This window comes from Protomyctophum bolini, assembly GCF_963924005.1.
Source record: "Protomyctophum bolini genome assembly, chromosome: 4".
Lineage (NCBI taxonomy): Eukaryota > Metazoa > Chordata > Actinopteri > Myctophiformes > Myctophidae > Protomyctophum > Protomyctophum bolini.
In genome coordinates, this window is record NC_137865.1 from 1,735,543 (window position 1) to 1,753,882 (window position 18,340).

The 18,340-nt window shown below is 44.3% G+C and overlaps 1 protein-coding gene across 1 annotated transcript in view; it reads right to left on the minus strand.

The window, feature by feature from the left end:
- myo5c (myosin VC) overlaps positions 1-18,340 on the minus strand; it is a gene marked incomplete at its 5' end in the record, with an annotated part of 229,240 nt that overhangs the window by 46,444 nt on the left and 164,456 nt on the right. Inside the window, 2 exons of the mRNA XM_080761194.1 lie at positions 2,241-2,405; positions 4,086-4,232. Coding sequence (XP_080617320.1) covers positions 2,241-2,405; positions 4,086-4,232 — 312 coding nt within the window. The remainder of the gene's footprint in view (positions 1-2,240; positions 2,406-4,085; positions 4,233-18,340) is intronic.

Consider the following 18,340-nt stretch of genomic DNA (forward strand, 5'->3'; position numbering starts at 1 on the left):
ACAAATCAAACTCAGCTTCTTCTACGCAACAGTGGAGTCTGTTCTCCTATACGGCAGTGAATGCTGGACCCTGAAGCCAACCCTGGAGAAGTCCCTTGACGGGTGCTACACCAGAATGCTGCGTGCAGTACTTAACATCAGCAAGACTGTACATGTCACTAACATGACTCTGTATGAGGGACTACCGAGGGTGAGCCAGAAAATAGCAGCCAGGAGAATGAGATTAGCAGGACACTGCCAAAGGCATCAAGAACTGCCAGCCAGCAAACTGGTGCTCTGGGAACCAACACACGGGCATCGATCACGAGGACGCCCCGCGCTAACATACGTGGATGTACTCAAGAGCGATGCAGGAGTGCAAAGTACCAACGAACTGGCCGGATGTATGGAGAACCGAGATGACTGGAAACGTCGATGGAGGGCTCGTCTGAGGACGACCTAGAGAGATAGGGAGGACATGTCCCACTGGTACATAGGGGGTACATGTCCCACTGGTACCTATAGGGAGGACATGTCCCACTGGTACATAGGGGGTACATATTGTCCCACTGGTACATAGGGGGTACATGTCCCACTGGTACCTATAGGGAGGACATGTCCCACTGGTACATAGGGGGTACATATTGTCCCACTGGTACATAGGGGGTACATGTCCCACTGGTATGTGTACATGTGCTGGTACGTAGGGACATGTCCCATTGGTACATAGGGGGTACATGTCCCACTGGTACGTATAGGGGGTACATGTCCCACTGGTACGTATAGGGGGGACATGTCCCACTGGTACATAGGGGGTACATGTCCCACTGATACGTTTAGGGGGGACATGTCCCACTGGTACATAGGGGGTACATGTCCCACTGGTACCTATAGGGAGGACATGTCCCACTGGTACGTTTAGGGGGGACATGTCCCACTGGTACATAGGGGGTACATGTCCCACTGGTACATAGGGAGTAGGCCTGCATGTCCCACTGGTACGCAAGAAGGGAATCCCAAGTTTCCCTGACCGTGAATCTATAACCGTGCGCCACCATAGGATCAATGATGACAATTATGTTGTGATATAATAATATACAGTCGCAGCGGGTAGGCTATACCACGATGATGATTAAGACTTACTTCCTTAGTCTTTCTTCCTTTTCCTTCTCTTCCTGAAGATTTCTCTTAATTTTCTCAAAGTCATCTGTTAAAACGCACGCACGCACACACACAGTCACACACACACACACACACACACACACACACACACACACACACACACACACACACACACACACACACACACACACAGTGATCATCTGCTGTTAACGTGTGCAATTATTTCGTAACAGACAGTTCCATGACATGCAAATTATTTAGTGTGACTCCATCACTACCAATCTCCATCAGTACTAGATAACCACCAATATTACTCAAGAGACTAATATGTTACTTATTACAGAAAAAAGGAAAGATGCATAACATTAATATGTTACTTATTACAAAAAAAGGAAAAACCCCGCCCAGAAGGGGAGGGGTAAGAAAAGCCCCGCCCAGTAGGGGGAGGAGATGGGGAGTATTTCTTACAGATCAGCTGAGGGCTGATTTCACCAAACACCGCCGTGGAATTATATTCCTACGGCGGTGTTCAACAGACCAACAATTCAACAGACCATTATGGTCTCTTTCGTGTGCTTTTTTGGGGGGGAAAACTGCTAATAAAATATTCAATCAATCAATCAATCAATCAAACCTTTGTTCTCTTTGATGGAAGCATCAAACGTATGCTCCCGACTCTGTTTTTCTCGGATCAGTTGTTCCTTCTCCTGTTGAAGCTGTCCAATGACCTGAGGAAACAGCATTACTTTGGTTTGCTTTGTTTTCGGTTCTTGCCTTCGTGTGATTTTCGTTACATGAGATTTCTTATGTTAAATATATATATAGACCACGTCACGACAGGATCACACGGGCGATTTAGGAACACAGACCAGGCTTTCGTCCGAGGTGGACGAGGTTAACAGACTTACTGCTTGTGACGTAACGTTCCGCCATAAGGAATCTAACTAGCAACTGCTTCTGGTCGGAATACTCCGTCTGATAAGCAGATCTACAAGCCGAGTGCCGCGCTATGAGCTTGTAGATCTGCTATTTTTTCAACAGCTAAAGTGTAGAATAATAGTTAAAGTGGTTACAAGCTAAAGGTGACACAGATGCGTTCCAGGTCTTAATGGGACAATAATAAATCAACCAATGATAACCTTGCTGCCGTCTTCCTTGGTCTTGTGGTGCTGTGCTGCCAGTGCCGTCTTCTCACCGGCTGTCTTCTCCAGCGTGGCCTCTAGGTGGCGCACTCGCTCGGCGCTGTGAGAGTGGCTGCTGGCCAGGCTGGTCAGCCTCTCCACCAGGCCCCAGTTCTCCTTGTTCTGTCGAAGGTCACAGGTCATGTCAGCCTGTTATTTGTTAAACACTTTCCCCGCCAGCATCAATTCATTCATTCACCCGTATACCGCCAGCATTTCTTCCAGTGCAACCCTTATTTTGAAGGATCCACGGGACCCCCAAAAGCTGGAACCGGATGTTACTCACGGTGTGTGTTGAACTTGTGATGCACTGGATATTTTACTTTCGCCCTCCGAGCACAGTCTTACCGCGACAATTACTACTTTGGCTATAGAGCGCAGCAGTCCCGCCCCCTTTCAGAAAAGCGAGTGGCCCAGGAAATGAAACCCCAATGCATTTTTCCATCGGCACTTCGAATATAATTTATTTAAAGACGGTTACGCCGCGGACAAAGCCAATTCGGATCATGACAAATCATGACAATGAACACAATGTTTTGGGACGATCAAATCATTAGAAAGAAGAAAATAAAGGCAGGAGACAACACTATTTGTTTTGTTTTTCGTCTTATAAATTATTTGATCGTCCCAAAACATTGTGTTCATTGTCATGATTTGTCATGATTTTAGATCGCCTCATATAAGAAAAAAATAAACAAATCATCCCGGACGTTTCACTCATAAGTAAGTAAGTAAGTAAGTAAGTAAGTAAGCCTTGCTGAGCCATGATGCAATGAGGCCCGGCCGAGCCATGAGTAGGCATGGAGCTTAATATTCTGATAACAAGCATATTGAGTACCCACTATCAAGCTTATCAAGCCTGTGCCATGAGCACAGCAGCTCATGGCATCATCAGGCGATCAAGAAATAAATGAAATCATCCACGCTGTTACAAACAGTCGGTCTAAAAGTGTATTGATATCCGCCAACCAGCGCTGCCCGGCTTTTTAAAGTGACGGTACACATATTATCCAGTTAACAGTTTATTTAATATTATTTAGTGGTAAAAAGGTCAATTGCCTTCGGTCTGTTAGAAAAGTACTGCATTTGAAGGCCCTAGAAAAGATACTGGTTCTGTTCAGAATTTATTGTCTCCAGTCTTTATACCCCCTGGACATGAGGCTAGTATGTCGCAGGGACTCACCCACCCCCCCCCCCCAATCCAGCCCTTGATGCTGAGTGCCAAGCAGGGAGGCATTCGGTCCCATTTTTGCAGTCTTTGGTATGACCCGGTGAGGGATAGAACCCCGTCCTCCCAGTCTCAGGGCGGACAATCTAACCACAAGGCCACTAAGCTGGTTTCACTCATAAGGACACGAATAATCAACTGACTGAGCGAAAACGGTAATGTCACTGCTGCTGAATTAGTTACACTTTCGCTAGAAACAGACTGTATCAAGTATGAGTGTAATAAAGACTAGAATAACAACGCTTGCTACTAAAACTACAGAGCTGACTAGAGCAAACATTTCCTATACGTCGAAGCAGCAGCAGTGTCTGGGAAAAGTGCCCATGGGAATCCTGTTAAACCTCACTAGGGGCTTGTAGATCGGCTATTTTCAGCATACAACTAATTGTAAAATGACTCTTGTCCACCAGTCCCTTCCTAACATTGTCTAGTTTTTATTTGTTGACGAAATTGCCAGTAGAATTCAGTCTCAGTTTTAGTTTTCGTTTAGTTTTCGTCAGTGAAAAAAGGTAGTCGACGAACATTCTTCGTCTTAGTTTTAGTCAGTGAAAACAACACAGCCCAGCTGAACCCACCTGCTCCTCCAGCTTCTTCCTCAGCTGCTGCACCCTGAAGGCCAGCTGCACGTTGATCACCAGGCGGCGCGTGGTCTGAAAGCGACGGCGGGCCAACCACGCCCGGGCGTGCTTCTGCAGCACCACAACCTTCTGGATCTCCACCATCTGTGGACCGCCACACACGCACGCACACACACGCACACTTTATTTCATTTGCACAGCACCTTTCACGCAGAAACTATAGTAAAATACGCACATCACTTCGTGGAGGTGCTGGGTTCAAAAAGTAACATTATGAAAAGAGAAGGGAACCCGCACACTCATTATGCTCCAAAAGATAGACGACTTTTCGAGCCAAGGCCCTTCATCTGGTCAAACTCTTGACGTTGTCAAGAAATTATCTTTTGGAGCATATGAGTGTGCGGGTTCCCTTCTCTTTTCATACAGCACCTTTCATGACATGTGACATGCATCACAAAGTGCTTTACAGTCAGAGCAATTAAAGAAAGGAAAAACACAAGACAACATTAAAATAATAGCAAGAAACACAAAACAACATTAGAATAACAGCAAACACAGGCTAAATCTGCTTCACTGTGTGTTTTATTTTTATTTTTAATATGCCATTTATTTAGGCACTTGGAGCAGGCCAGCAGTGGAGGACCTAAGGGGCTGTTTGGGACATTTAGGCAGGCAGTCATAGAGGTAGGAAGGTTTGGGACATAGCTAGACAGTCACAGAAGTAGGAAGGTTTGGGAAATATCTAGACAGGCAGTCACAGTGGTAGGAAGGTTTGGGACATATCTAGACAGTCACAGAGGTAAGGTTTGGGACATATCTAGACAGTCACAGAGGTAGGAAGGTTTGGGACATATCTACATATCTAAACTGTTAATAAATCAATCAATCAAGCCAGCTGGCAAGTTAGTAAACAAGCTCAAGCTAAATAAAAATCTACAAAACTATGCTCACTTCAACTATGATTAAATATATTGACAATTCCCTCAACAAATAAAAAAACTAGGCTAACATGTTAGGGAGGGACTAGTGGAGATCCAGCAAGACAAGTGGGTGTTGCACTCCGACAATGCAAGCTCACAACGTGAGCTTGTGGACCGGCTGTTTCTGGCGCGTCGCTAAGCATACTAAAACTAGACTAAAGCCTATCAGATTACTAAACGACTATGACCGAAACTAAATCAAACTGTTCCGTATTCCATATTAAAGTAAGTAGGCTAAGTAGGAAAGTAATTAATAAGGTTAAAAAATGTTTCTTACATCATGCTCCATTATTATTTGCAGTTTTCAGAAAATAGGGCAAGAAGAGCAGAGATGCGAGGAGACAGAAACTGGTCGGACATGTAAGGCGAGTGAGCAGACAGCCGGCGTGTACATTTGGTTTATTTTATTTTTGTTGATTTTGAGGAAAGGCCTGCAGGCCACAAACAGTCTTCTCCCTAAAGCCTCCCAATTTGTGGAACACACTCCCCTCCCCTGCTCCACTTCCCTCGTCCCTCCTTTCATGTGTTGTTAGCTCTCTCTGTCTTATGCTGTGACAAGGCTTTTCTCTCTCTATTAGGCCGTAAAAGGCTTTATTCTCTGTCTTAGGCCGTAAAAGGCTTTTTTCTCTGTCTTAGGCCGTGAACAGGCTTTTCTCTCTGTCTTAGACCGTGAACAGGCTTTTCTCTCTGTCTTAGGCCGTGAACAGGCTTTTCTCTCTGTCTTAGGTTGTGACCAGGCTTTTCTCTCTGTCTTAGACAATGGACGGCTTTTCTCTAAGTCTTAGGCTGTGACCAGGCTTTTCTCTCTGTCTTAAGACTTAGAGAAAAGCCTGTTCACGGCTTAAGACAGAGAGAAAAGTTTGGTCACAACCTAAGACAGAGAGAAAAGTCTGGTCACAACCTAAGACAGAAAAGCCTGTTCAGGGCCTAAGACAGAGAGAAAAGCCTGGTCACAGCCTAAGACTTAGAGAAAAGCCTGGTCATGGCCTAAAACAGAGAGAAAAGCCTAAGCCGTGAACAGGCACATTAAAATCTATCCATCTGCATCTCTAACATGCAAAATCACTTTTGTCAGGCAAAAACTGTCTTTACGCACAGCCAATATGTTCTTCACCACAGTATCCAGAACGATTATGCCACCAAACACAGCCATAAGGCCTGACGGACATTTATGAGGACTACCATTCTGACAGATAGTGTACACTCTGAGGACAGCGTGGCCCAATGGATAAGGCGCCTGGAGAATCTCCGAATCAGGAGATTGAGCGTTCGAGTCCCTTCGTGATCTTTAATCTGTGAAACTGTCATATTTACCTGAAATGCACTGGGTGACTTTGACTTTGCCAAAATCAAGAAAACTCAGGATCCATGCTGAAACCCTCTGAGCCACTTTACAAACAGTTAGTTGCAACACCTCATTCAGTAAGCAGGCCTGTTAGCTCAGCTGGTCAGAGCGTGGTGCTAATAACGCCAAGGTCGCGGGTTCGATCCCCGTATGGGCCAGAGACTAGAATGTATCCATGTACATCACTAAAATAAAAAATCTCTCTTTCGTCTGGCAAAAACTGACTTTGTGCACTTCACTACATTATCCAGCACGATTATGCCACCAAACACAGATTAGAATGAATCCATGTGCATCTCTAACTTGCAAATATCTCCAAGTTAGACAAATACATTCTTATCTTTATGCACATCCAATATGCTCTTCACTGCATTGTCCAGCGATATTATGCAACACAAAGGTATTAAGGCCTGGACTTTTCATCCCAATAACATTCTGAAAGAAGGAATACATCACTGGTTAACAACGACCACGTGGCCTAATGGATAAGGCGTCTGACTTCGAATCAGAAGATTGAGGGTTCGAGTCCCTTCGTGGTTGGTGTACTGTGTACATGTCGAAGTTCTATGGAATTCACCATAACTTGGTACTTGTAGATGTAACGGGTCGACTTTCGGTTAAACCTGAGTTTCAAGTTCTGGCAACTGATTTATATGCATGGCTGTGCCTGATTGCAGTATGATTGTTCCCAGTTAATCAGACCTGTTTTAGTTTGTGCCAACTAAAATGGAGGGTATTGAGCTCCATCACTATGATATACTTCAAAGCTGACCTTTGGCCTTGGAGAAACGGGAATGCACTGGATGCTTTGAATTTGCCAAAATCAAGAAAACACTCAGGATCCATGCTGAAACCCTCTGAGCCACTTTAAAAACAGTTAGTTGCAACAACTCATTCAGTAAACAGGCCTGTTAGCTCAGCTGGTCAGAGCGTGGTGATAATAACGCCAAGGTCACGGGTTCGATCCCCGTATGGGCCACATACTACAGATTAAAATCTATCCATCTGTATCTCTAACATGCAAAATCACTTTTGTCAGGCAAAAACTGTCTTTACGCACAGCCAATATGTTCTTCACCACAGTATCCATCATGATTATGCCACCAAACACAGCCATAAGGCCTGACGGACATTTATGAGGACTACCATTCTGACAGAGAGCGTACACTCTAAGGACCGCGTGGCCCAATGGATAAGGCGCCTGACTACGAATCAGGAGATTGAGGGTTCGAGTCCCTTCGTGGTCTTCAATCTGTGAAACTGTCAAATTTACCTGAAATGCACTGGGTGCTTTGACTTTGCCAAAATCAAGAAAACACTCAGGATCCATGCTGAAACCCTCTGAGCCACTTTACAAACAGTTAGTTGCAACACCTCATTCAGTAAGCAGGCCTGTTAGCTCAGCTGGTCAGAGCGTGGTGCTAATAACGCCAAGGTCGCGGGTTCGATCCCCGTATGGGCCAGAGACTAGAATGTATCCATGTAGATCTCTAAAAAACAAAATCTCTCTTTCGTCAGGCAAAAACTGACTTTGTGCACTTCACTACATTATCCAGCACGATTATGCCACCAAACACAGATTAGAATGAATCCATGTGCATCTCTAACTTGCAAATATCTCCAAGTTAGACAAATACATTCTTATCTTTATGCACATCCAATATGCTCTTCACTGCATTGTCCAGCGATATTATGCAACACAAAGGTATTAAGGCCTGGACTTTTCATCCCAATAACATTCTGAAAGAAGGAATACATCACTGGTTAACAACGACCACGTGGCCTAATGGATAAGGCGTCTGACTTCGAATCAGAAGATTGAGGGTTCGAGTCCCTTCGTGGTTGGTGTACTGTGTACATGTCGAAGTTCTATGGAATTCACCATAACTTGGTACTTGTAGATGTAACGGGTCGACTTTCGGTTAAACCTGAGTTTCAAGTTCTGGCAACTGATTTATATGCATGGCTGTGCCTGATTGCAGTATGATTGTTCCCAGTTAATCAGACCTGTTTTAGTTTGTGCCAACTAAAATGGAGGGTATTGAGCTCCATCACTATGATATACTTCAAAGCTGACCTTTGGCCTTGGAGAAACGGGAATGCACTGGATGCTTTGAATTTGCCAAAATCAAGAAAACACTCAGGATCCATGATGTAACCCTCTGAGCCACTTTAAAAACAGTTAGTTGCAACAACTCATTCAGTAAACAGGCCTGTTAGCTCAGCTGGTCAGAGCGTGGTGCTAATAACGCCAAGGTCACGGGTTCGATCCCCGTATGGGCCACATACAACAGATTAAAATCTATCCATCTGTATCTCTAACATGCAAAATCACTTTTGTCAGGCAAAAACTGTCTTTACGCACAGCCAATATGTTCTTCACCACAGTATCCAGAACGATTATGCCACCAAACACAGCCATAAGGCCTGACGGACATTTATGAGGACTACCATTCTGACAGATAGTGTACACTCTGAGGACAGCGTGGCCCAATGGATAAGGCGCCTGGAGAATCTCCGAATCAGGAGATTGAGCGTTCGAGTCCCTTCGTGATCTTTAATCTGTGAAACTGTCATATTTACCTGAAATGCACTGGGTGACTTTGACTTTGCCAAAATCAAGAAAACTCAGGATCCATGCTGAAACCCTCTGAGCCACTTTACAAACAGTTAGTTGCAACACCTCATTCAGTAAGCAGGCCTGTTAGCTCAGCTGGTCAGAGCGTGGTGCTAATAACGCCAAGGTCGCGGGTTCGATCCCCGTATGGGCCAGAGACTAGAATGTATCCATGTACATCACTAAAATACAAAATCTCTCTTTCGTCTGGCAAAAACTGACTTTGTGCACTTCACTACATTATCCAGCACGATTATGCCACCAAACACAGATTAGAATGAATCCATGTGCATCTCTAACTTGCAAATATCTCCAAGTTAGACAAATACATTCTTATCTTTATGCACATCCAATATGCTCTTCACTGCATTGTCCAGCGATATTATGCAACACAAAGGTATTAAGGCCTGGACTTTTCATCCCAATAACATTCTGAAAGAAGGAATACATCACTGGTTAACAACGACCACGTGGCCTAATGGATAAGGCGTCTGACTTCGAATCAGAAGATTGAGGGTTCGAGTCCCTTCGTGGTTGGTGTACTGTGTACATGTCGAAGTTCTATGGAATTCACCATAACTTGGTACTTGTAGATGTAACGGGTCGACTGAGCAAGACTGAGCTTCTCTTCTTCCCAGCTAAGTCCTGCCCTATGCGGGAGCTAACTATCTCCATAGACAACGCCCTGGTAACGTCTGTCCCAACAGCCAGGAATCTTGGTGTTGTCCTGGACAGTCAGCTCTCGTTCAAAACTCACATCACAGCTGTCACTCGATCCTGTAGGTTCACACTCTATAACATACGACGAATTAGACCGTTCCTCACCCAGGAATCAGCCCAGCTCCTAATCCAGACAACAGTCTTGTCAAAACTTGACTATTGTAACTCCCTCCTTACTGGCCTACCAGCATGTGCACTTAAGCCTCTCCAGCTGATCCAAAATGCTGCAGCTCGCTTGGTCTTCAACCAGCCAAAATTCTCACATGTCTCCCCCCTGCTCCGCTCCCTCCACTGGCTCCCGGTCGCTGCCCGCACAGAATACAAAACCCTGATGCTGGCATTCAAAGCAACCAAAGGTATGGCTCCCCCATATCTTGCAAGTATGATCGAACCCTACAAACCCTCCCGCTCACTCAGATCAGCCAACGCAGGGAAGCTGGAAGTACCCTCACTAAAAACGCCGGGACAACGCTCCACACGTCCCAAACTCTTCTCCCTTCTGGCTCCAAAACTGTGGAATGCACTTCCCATTGCAGTCAGAACTGCAGCATCACTCCCAATCTTCCGCCGCAGTCTGAAAACCCACCTTTTCAGACTCCATCATGGCCCATAGCACTTACCCCACCCCCTTAGATAGCAATTCTAGTAGTCATAGCACGTCATAGTACATATGTGTAGCATAGTAGTATAGATGTATAGCTTATATGTATAGTTTCATTATAGATATTCCACTGTTACTTTCTTAGCTACGCATGTTTCATGATAAATGTCTTTATGTGATGTATTCCCATGCTTTTGTTCTTGCTTAATGTAAGTCGCTCTGGATTAAGAGCGTCTGCTAAATGCCTAAATTGTAAATTGTAAAATTGTCGACTTTCGGTTAAACCTGAGTTTCAAGTTCTGGCAACTGATTTATATGCATGGCTGTGCCTGATTGCAGTATGATTGTTCCCAGTTAATCAGACCTGTTTTAGTTTGTGCCAACTAAAATGGAGGGTATTGAGCTCCATCACTATGATATACTTCAAAGCTGACCTTTGGCCTTGGAGAAACGGGAATGCACTGGATGCTTTGAATTTGCCAAAATCAAGAAAACACTCAGGATCCATGCTGAAACCCTCTGAGCCACTTTAAAAACAGTTAGTTGCAACAACTCATTCAGTAAACAGGCCTGTTAGCTCAGCTGGTCAGAGCGTGGTGCTAATAACGCCAAGGTCACGGGTTCGATCCCCGTAGGGGCCACATACTACAGATTAAAATCTATCCATCTGTATCTCTAACATGCAAAATCACTTTTGTCAGGCAAAAACTGTCTTTACGCACAGCCAATATGTTCTTCACCACAGTATCCATCATGATTATGCCACCAAACACAGCCATAAGGCCTGACGGACATTTATGAGGACTACCATTCTGACAGAGAGCGTACACTCTATGGACCGCGTGGCCCAATGGATAAGGCGCCTGACTACGAATCAGGAGATTGAGGGTTCGAGTCCCTTCGTGGTCTTCAATCTGTGAAACTGTCAAATTTACCTGAAATGCACTGGGTGCTTTGACTTTGCCAAAATCAAGAAAACACTCAGGATCCATGCTGAAACCCTCTGAGCCACTTTACAAACAGTTAGTTGCAACACCTCATTCAGTAAGCAGGCCTGTTAGCTCAGCTGGTCAGAGCGTGGTGCTAATAACGCCAAGGTCGCGGGTTCGATCCCCGTATGGGCCAGAGACTAGAATGTATCCATGTAGATCTCTAAAAAACAAAATCTCTCTTTCGTCAGGCAAAAACTGACTTTGTGCACTTCACTACATTATCCAGCACGATTATGCCACCAAACACAGATTAGAATGAATCCATGTGCATCTCTAACTTGCAAATATCTCCAAGTTAGACAAATACATTCTTATCTTTATGCACATCCAATATGCTCTTCACTGCATTGTCCAGCGATATTATGCAACACAAAGGTATTAAGGCCTGGACTTTTCATCCCAATAACATTCTGAAAGAAAGAATACATCACTGGTTAACAACGACCACGTGGCCTAATGGATAAGGCGTCTGACTTCGAATCAGAAGATTGAGGGTTCGAGTCCCTTCGTGGTTGGTGTACTGTGTACATGTCGAAGTTCTATGGAATTCACCATAACTTGGTACTTGTAGATGTAACGGGTCGACTTTCGGTTAAACCTGAGTTTCAAGTTCTGGCAACTGATTTATATGCATGGCTGTGCCTGATTGCAGTATGATTGTTCCCAGTTAATCAGACCTGTTTTAGTTTGTGCCAACTAAAATGGAGGGTATTGAGCTCCATCACTATGATATACTTCAAAGCTGACCTTTGGCCTTGGAGAAACGGGAATGCACTGGATGCTTTGAATTTGCCAAAATCAAGAAAACACTCAGGATCCATGATGTAACCCTCTGAGCCACTTTAAAAACAGTTAGTTGCAACAACTCATTCAGTAAACAGGCCTGTTAGCTCAGCTGGTCAGAGCGTGGTGCTAATAACGCCAAGGTCACGGGTTCGATCCCCGTATGGGCCACATACAACAGATTAAAATCTATCCATCTGTATCTCTAACATGCAAAATCACTTTTGTCAGGCAAAAACTGTCTTTACGCACAGCCAATATGTTCTTCACCACAGTATCCAGCATGATTATGCCACCAAACACAGCCATAAGGCCTGACGGACATTTATGAGGACTACCATTCTGACAGAGAGCGTACACTCTAAGGACCGCGTGGCCCAATGGATAAGGCGCCTGACTACGAATCAGGAGATTGAGGGTTCGAGTCCCTTCGTGGTCTTCAATCTGTGAAACTGTCAAATTTACCTGAAATGCACTGCGTGCTTTGACTTTGCCAAAATCAAGAAAACACTCAGGATCCATGCTGAAACCCTCTGAGCCACTTTACAAACAGTTAGTTGCAACACCTCATTCAGTAAGCAGGCCTGTTAGCTCAGCTGGTCAGAGCGTGGTGCTAATAACGCCAAGGTTGCGGGTTCGATCCCCGTATGGGCCAGAGACTAGAATGTATCCATGTACATCTCTAAAAAACAAAATCTCTCTTTCGTCAGGCAAAAACTGACTTTGGGCACTTCACTACATTATCCAGCACGATTATGCCACCAAACACAGATTAGAATGAATCCATGTGCATCTCTAACTTGCAAATATCTCCAAGTTAGACAAATACATTCTTATCTTTATGCACATCCAATATGCTCTTCACTGCATTGTCCAGCGATATTATGCAACACAAAGGTATTAAGGCCTGGACTTTTCATCCCAATAACATTCTGAAAGAAGGAATACATCACTGGTTAACAACGACCACGTGGCCTAATGGATAAGGCGTCTGACTTCGAATCAGAAGATTGAGGGTTCGAGTCCCTTCGTGGTTGGTGTACTGTGTGCAATGCATGTCGAAGTTCTATGGAATTCACCATAACTTGGTACTTGTAGATGTAACGGGTCGACTTTCGGTTAACCCTGAGTTTCAAGTTCTGGCAGCTGATTTATATGCATGGCTGTGCCTGATTGCAGTATGATTGTTCCCAGTTAATCAGACCTGTTTTAGTTTGTGCCAACTAAAATGGAGGGTATTGAGCTCCATCACTATGATATACTTCAAAGCTGACCTTTGACCTTTGAGAAACGGGAATGCACTGGATGCTTTGAATTTGCCAAAATCAAGAAAACACTCAGGATCCATGCTGAAACCCTCTGAGCCAGTTTAAAAACAGTTAGTTGCAACAACTCATTCAGTAAACAGGCCTGTTAGCTCAGCTGGTCAGAGCGTGGTGCTAATAACGCTAAGGTCACGGCTTCGATCCCCGTATGGGCCACATACTACAGATTAAAATCTATCCATCTGTATCTCTAACATGCAAAATCACTTTTGTCAGGCAAAAACTATCTTTACGCACAGCCAATATGTTCTTCACCACAGTATCCATCATGATTATGCCACCAAACACAGCCATAAGGCCTGACGGACATTTATGAGGACTACCATTCTGACAGAGAGCGTACACTCTAAGGACCGCGTGGCCCAATGGATAAGGCGTCTGACTACGAATCAGGAGATTGAGGGTTCGAGTCCCTTCGTGGTCTTCAATCTGTGAAACTGTCAAATTTACCTGAAATGCACTGGGTGCTTTGACTTTGCCAAAATCAAGAAAACACTCAGGGTCCATCCTGAAACCCTCTGAGCCACTTTACAAACAGTTAGTTGCAACACCTCATTCAGTAAGCAGGCCTGTTAGCTCAGCTGGTCAGAGCGTGGTGCTAATAACGCCAAGGTCGCGGGTTCGATCCCCGTATGGGCCAGAGACCAGAATGTATCCATGTACATCTCTAAAATACAAAATCTCTCTTTCGTCAGGCAAAAACTGACTTTGTGCACTTCACTACATTATCCAGCACGATTATGCCACCAAACACAGATTAGAATGAATCCATGTGCATCTCTAACTTGCAAATATCTCCAAGTTAGACAAATACATTCTTATCTTTATGCACATCCAATATGCTCTTCACTGCATTGTCCAGCGATATTATGCAACACAAAGGTATTAAGGCCTGGACTTTTCATCCCAATAACATTCTGAAAGAAGGAATACATCACTGGTTAACAACGACCACGTGGCCTAATGGATAAGGCGTCTGACTTCGAATCAGAAGATTGAGGGTTCGAGTCCCTTCGTGGTTGGTGTACTGTGTGCATGTCGAAGTTCTATGGAATTCACCATAACTTGGTACTTGTAGATGTAACGGGTCGACTTTCGGTTAAACCTGAGTTTCAAGTTCTGGCAACTGATTTATATGCATGGCTGTGCCTGATTGCAGTATGATTGTTCCCAGTTAATCAGACCTGTTTTAGTTTGTGCCAACTAAAATGGAGGGTATTGAGCTCCATCACTATGATATACTTCAAAGCTGACCTTTGGCCTTGGAGAAACGGGAATGCACTGGATGCTTTGAATTAGCCAAAATCAAGAAAACACTCAGGATCCATGATGTAACCCTCTGAGCCACTTTAAAAACAGTTAGTTGCAACAACTCATTCAGTAAACAGGCCTGTTAGCTCAGCTGGTCAGAGCGTGGTGCTAATAACGCCAAGGTCACGGGTTCGATCCCCGTATGGGCCACATACAACAGATTAAAATCTATCCATCTGTATCTCTAACATGCAAAATCACTTTTGTCAGGCAAAAACTGTCTTTACGCACAGCCAATATGTTCTTCACCACAGTATCCAGCATGATTATGCCACCAAACACAGCCATAAGGCCTGACGGACATTTATGAGGACTACCATTCTGACAGAGAGCGTACACTCTAAGGACCGCGTGGCCCAATGGATAAGGCGCCTGACTACGAATCAGGAGATTGAGGGTTCGAGTCCCTTCGTGGTCTTCAATCTGTGAAACTGTCAAATTTACCTGAAATGCACTGCGTGCTTTGACTTTGCCAAAATCAAGAAAACACTCAGGATCCATGCTGAAACCCTCTGAGCCACTTTACAAACAGTTAGTTGCAACACCTCATTCAGTAAGCAGGCCTGTTAGCTCAGCTGGTCAGAGCGTGGTGCTAATAACGCCAAGGTTGCGGGTTCGATCCCCGTATGGGCCAGAGACTAGAATGTATCCATGTACATCTCTAAAAAACAAAATCTCTCTTTCGTCAGGCAAAAACTGACTTTGGGCACTTCACTACATTATCCAGCACGATTATGCCACCAAACACAGATTAGAATGAATCCATGTGCATCTCTAACTTGCAAATATCTCCAAGTTAGACAAATACATTCTTATCTTTATGCACATCCAATATGCTCTTCACTGCATTGTCCAGCGATATTATGCAACACAAAGGTATTAAGGCCTGGACTTTTCATCCCAATAACATTCTGAAAGAAGGAATACATCACTGGTTAACAACGACCACGTGGCCTAATGGATAAGGCGTCTGACTTCGAATCAGAAGATTGAGGGTTCGAGTCCCTTCGTGGTTGGTGTACTGTGTGCAATGCATGTCGAAGTTCTATGGAATTCACCATAACTTGGTACTTGTAGATGTAACGGGTCGACTTTCGGTTAACCCTGAGTTTCAAGTTCTGGCAGCTGATTTATATGCATGGCTGTGCCTGATTGCAGTATGATTGTTCCCAGTTAATCAGACCTGTTTTAGTTTGTGCCAACTAAAATGGAGGGTATTGAGCTCCATCACTATGATATACTTCAAAGCTGACCTTTGACCTTTGAGAAACGGGAATGCACTGGATGCTTTGAATTTGCCAAAATCAAGAAAACACTCAGGATCCATGCTGAAACCCTCTGAGCCAGTTTAAAAACAGTTAGTTGCAACAACTCATTCAGTAAACAGGCCTGTTAGCTCAGCTGGTCAGAGCGTGGTGCTAATAACGCTAAGGTCACGGCTTCGATCCCCGTATGGGCCACATACTACAGATTAAAATCTATCCATCTGTATCTCTAACATGCAAAATCACTTTTGTCAGGCAAAAACTATCTTTACGCACAGCCAATATGTTCTTCACCACAGTATCCATCATGATTATGCCACCAAACACAGCCATAAGGCCTGACGGACATTTATGAGGACTACCATTCTGACAGAGAGCGTACACTCTAAGGACCGCGTGGCCCAATGGATAAGGCGTCTGACTACGAATCAGGAGATTGAGGGTTCGAGTCCCTTCGTGGTCTTCAATCTGTGAAACTGTCAAATTTACCTGAAATGCACTGGGTGCTTTGACTTTGCCAAAATCAAGAAAACACTCAGGGTCCATCCTGAAACCCTCTGAGCCACTTTACAAACAGTTAGTTGCAACACCTCATTCAGTAAGCAGGCCTGTTAGCTCAGCTGGTCAGAGCGTGGTGCTAATAACGCCAAGGTCGCGGGTTCGATCCCCGTATGGGCCAGAGACCAGAATGTATCCATGTACATCTCTAAAATACAAAATCTCTCTTTCGTCAGGCAAAAACTGACTTTGTGCACTTCACTACATTATCCAGCACGATTATGCCACCAAACACAGATTAGAATGAATCCATGTGCATCTCTAACTTGCAAATATCTCCAAGTTAGACAAATACATTCTTATCTTTATGCACATCCAATATGCTCTTCACTGCATTGTCCAGCGATATTATGCAACACAAAGGTATTAAGGCCTGGACTTTTCATCCCAATAACATTCTGAAAGAAGGAATACATCACTGGTTAACAACGACCACGTGGCCTAATGGATAAGGCTTCTGACTTCGAATCAGAAGATTGAGGGTTCGAGTCCCTTCGTGGTTGGTGTACTGTGTACATGTCAAAGTTCTATGGAATTCACCATAACTTGGTACTTGTAGATGTAACGGGTCGACTTTCGGTTAAACCTGAGTTTCAATTTCTGGCAACTGATTTATATGCATGGCTGTGCCTGATTGCAGTATGATTAATCCCAGTTAATCAGACCTGTTTTAGTTTGTGCCAACTAAAATGGAGGGTATTGAGCTCCATCACTATGATATACTTCAAAGCTGACCTTTGGCCTTGGAGAAACGGGAATGCACTGGATGCTTTGAATTTGCCAAAATCAAGAAAACACTCAGGATCCATGATGAAACCCTCTGAGCCACTTTAAAAACAGTTAGTTGCAACAACTCATTCAGTAAACAGGCCTGTTAGCTCAGCTGGTCAGAGCGTGGTGCTAATAACGCCAAGGTCACGGGTTCGATCCCCGTATGGGCCACATACTACAGATTAAAATCTATCCATCTGTATCTCTAACATGCAAAATCACTTTTGTCAGGCAAAAACTGTCTTTACGCACAGCCAATATGTTCTTCACCACAGTATCCAGCATGATTATGCCACCAAACACAACCATAAGGCCTGACGGACATTTATGAGGACTACCATTCTGACAGAGAGCGTACACTCTAAGGACCGCGTGGCCCAATGGATAAGGCGCCTGACTACGAATCAGGAGATTGAGGGTTCGATTCCCTTCGTGGTCTTCAATCTGTGAAACTGTCAAATTTACCTGAAATGCACTGGGTGCTTTGACTTTGCCAAAATCAAGAAAACACTCAGGATCCATGCTGAAACCCTCTGAGCCACTTTACAAACAGTTAGTTGCAACACCTCATTCAGTAAGCAGGCCTGTTAGCTCAGCTGGTCAGAGCGTGGTGCTAATAACGCCAAGGTCGCGGGTTCGATCCCCGTATGGGCCAGAGACTAGAATGTATCCATGTACATCTCTAAAATACAAAATCTCTCTTTCGTCAGGCAAAAACTGACTTTGTGCACTTCACTACATTATCCAGCACGATTATGCCACCAAACACAGATTAGAATGAATCCATGTGCATCTCTAACTTGCAAATATCTCCAAGTTAGACAAATACATTCTTATCTTTATGCACATCCAATATGCTCTTCACTGCATTGTCCAGCGATATTATGCAACACAAAGGTATTAAGGCCTGGACTTTTCATCCCAATAACATTCTGAAAGAAGGAATACATCACTGGTTAACAACGACCACGTGGCCTAATGGAT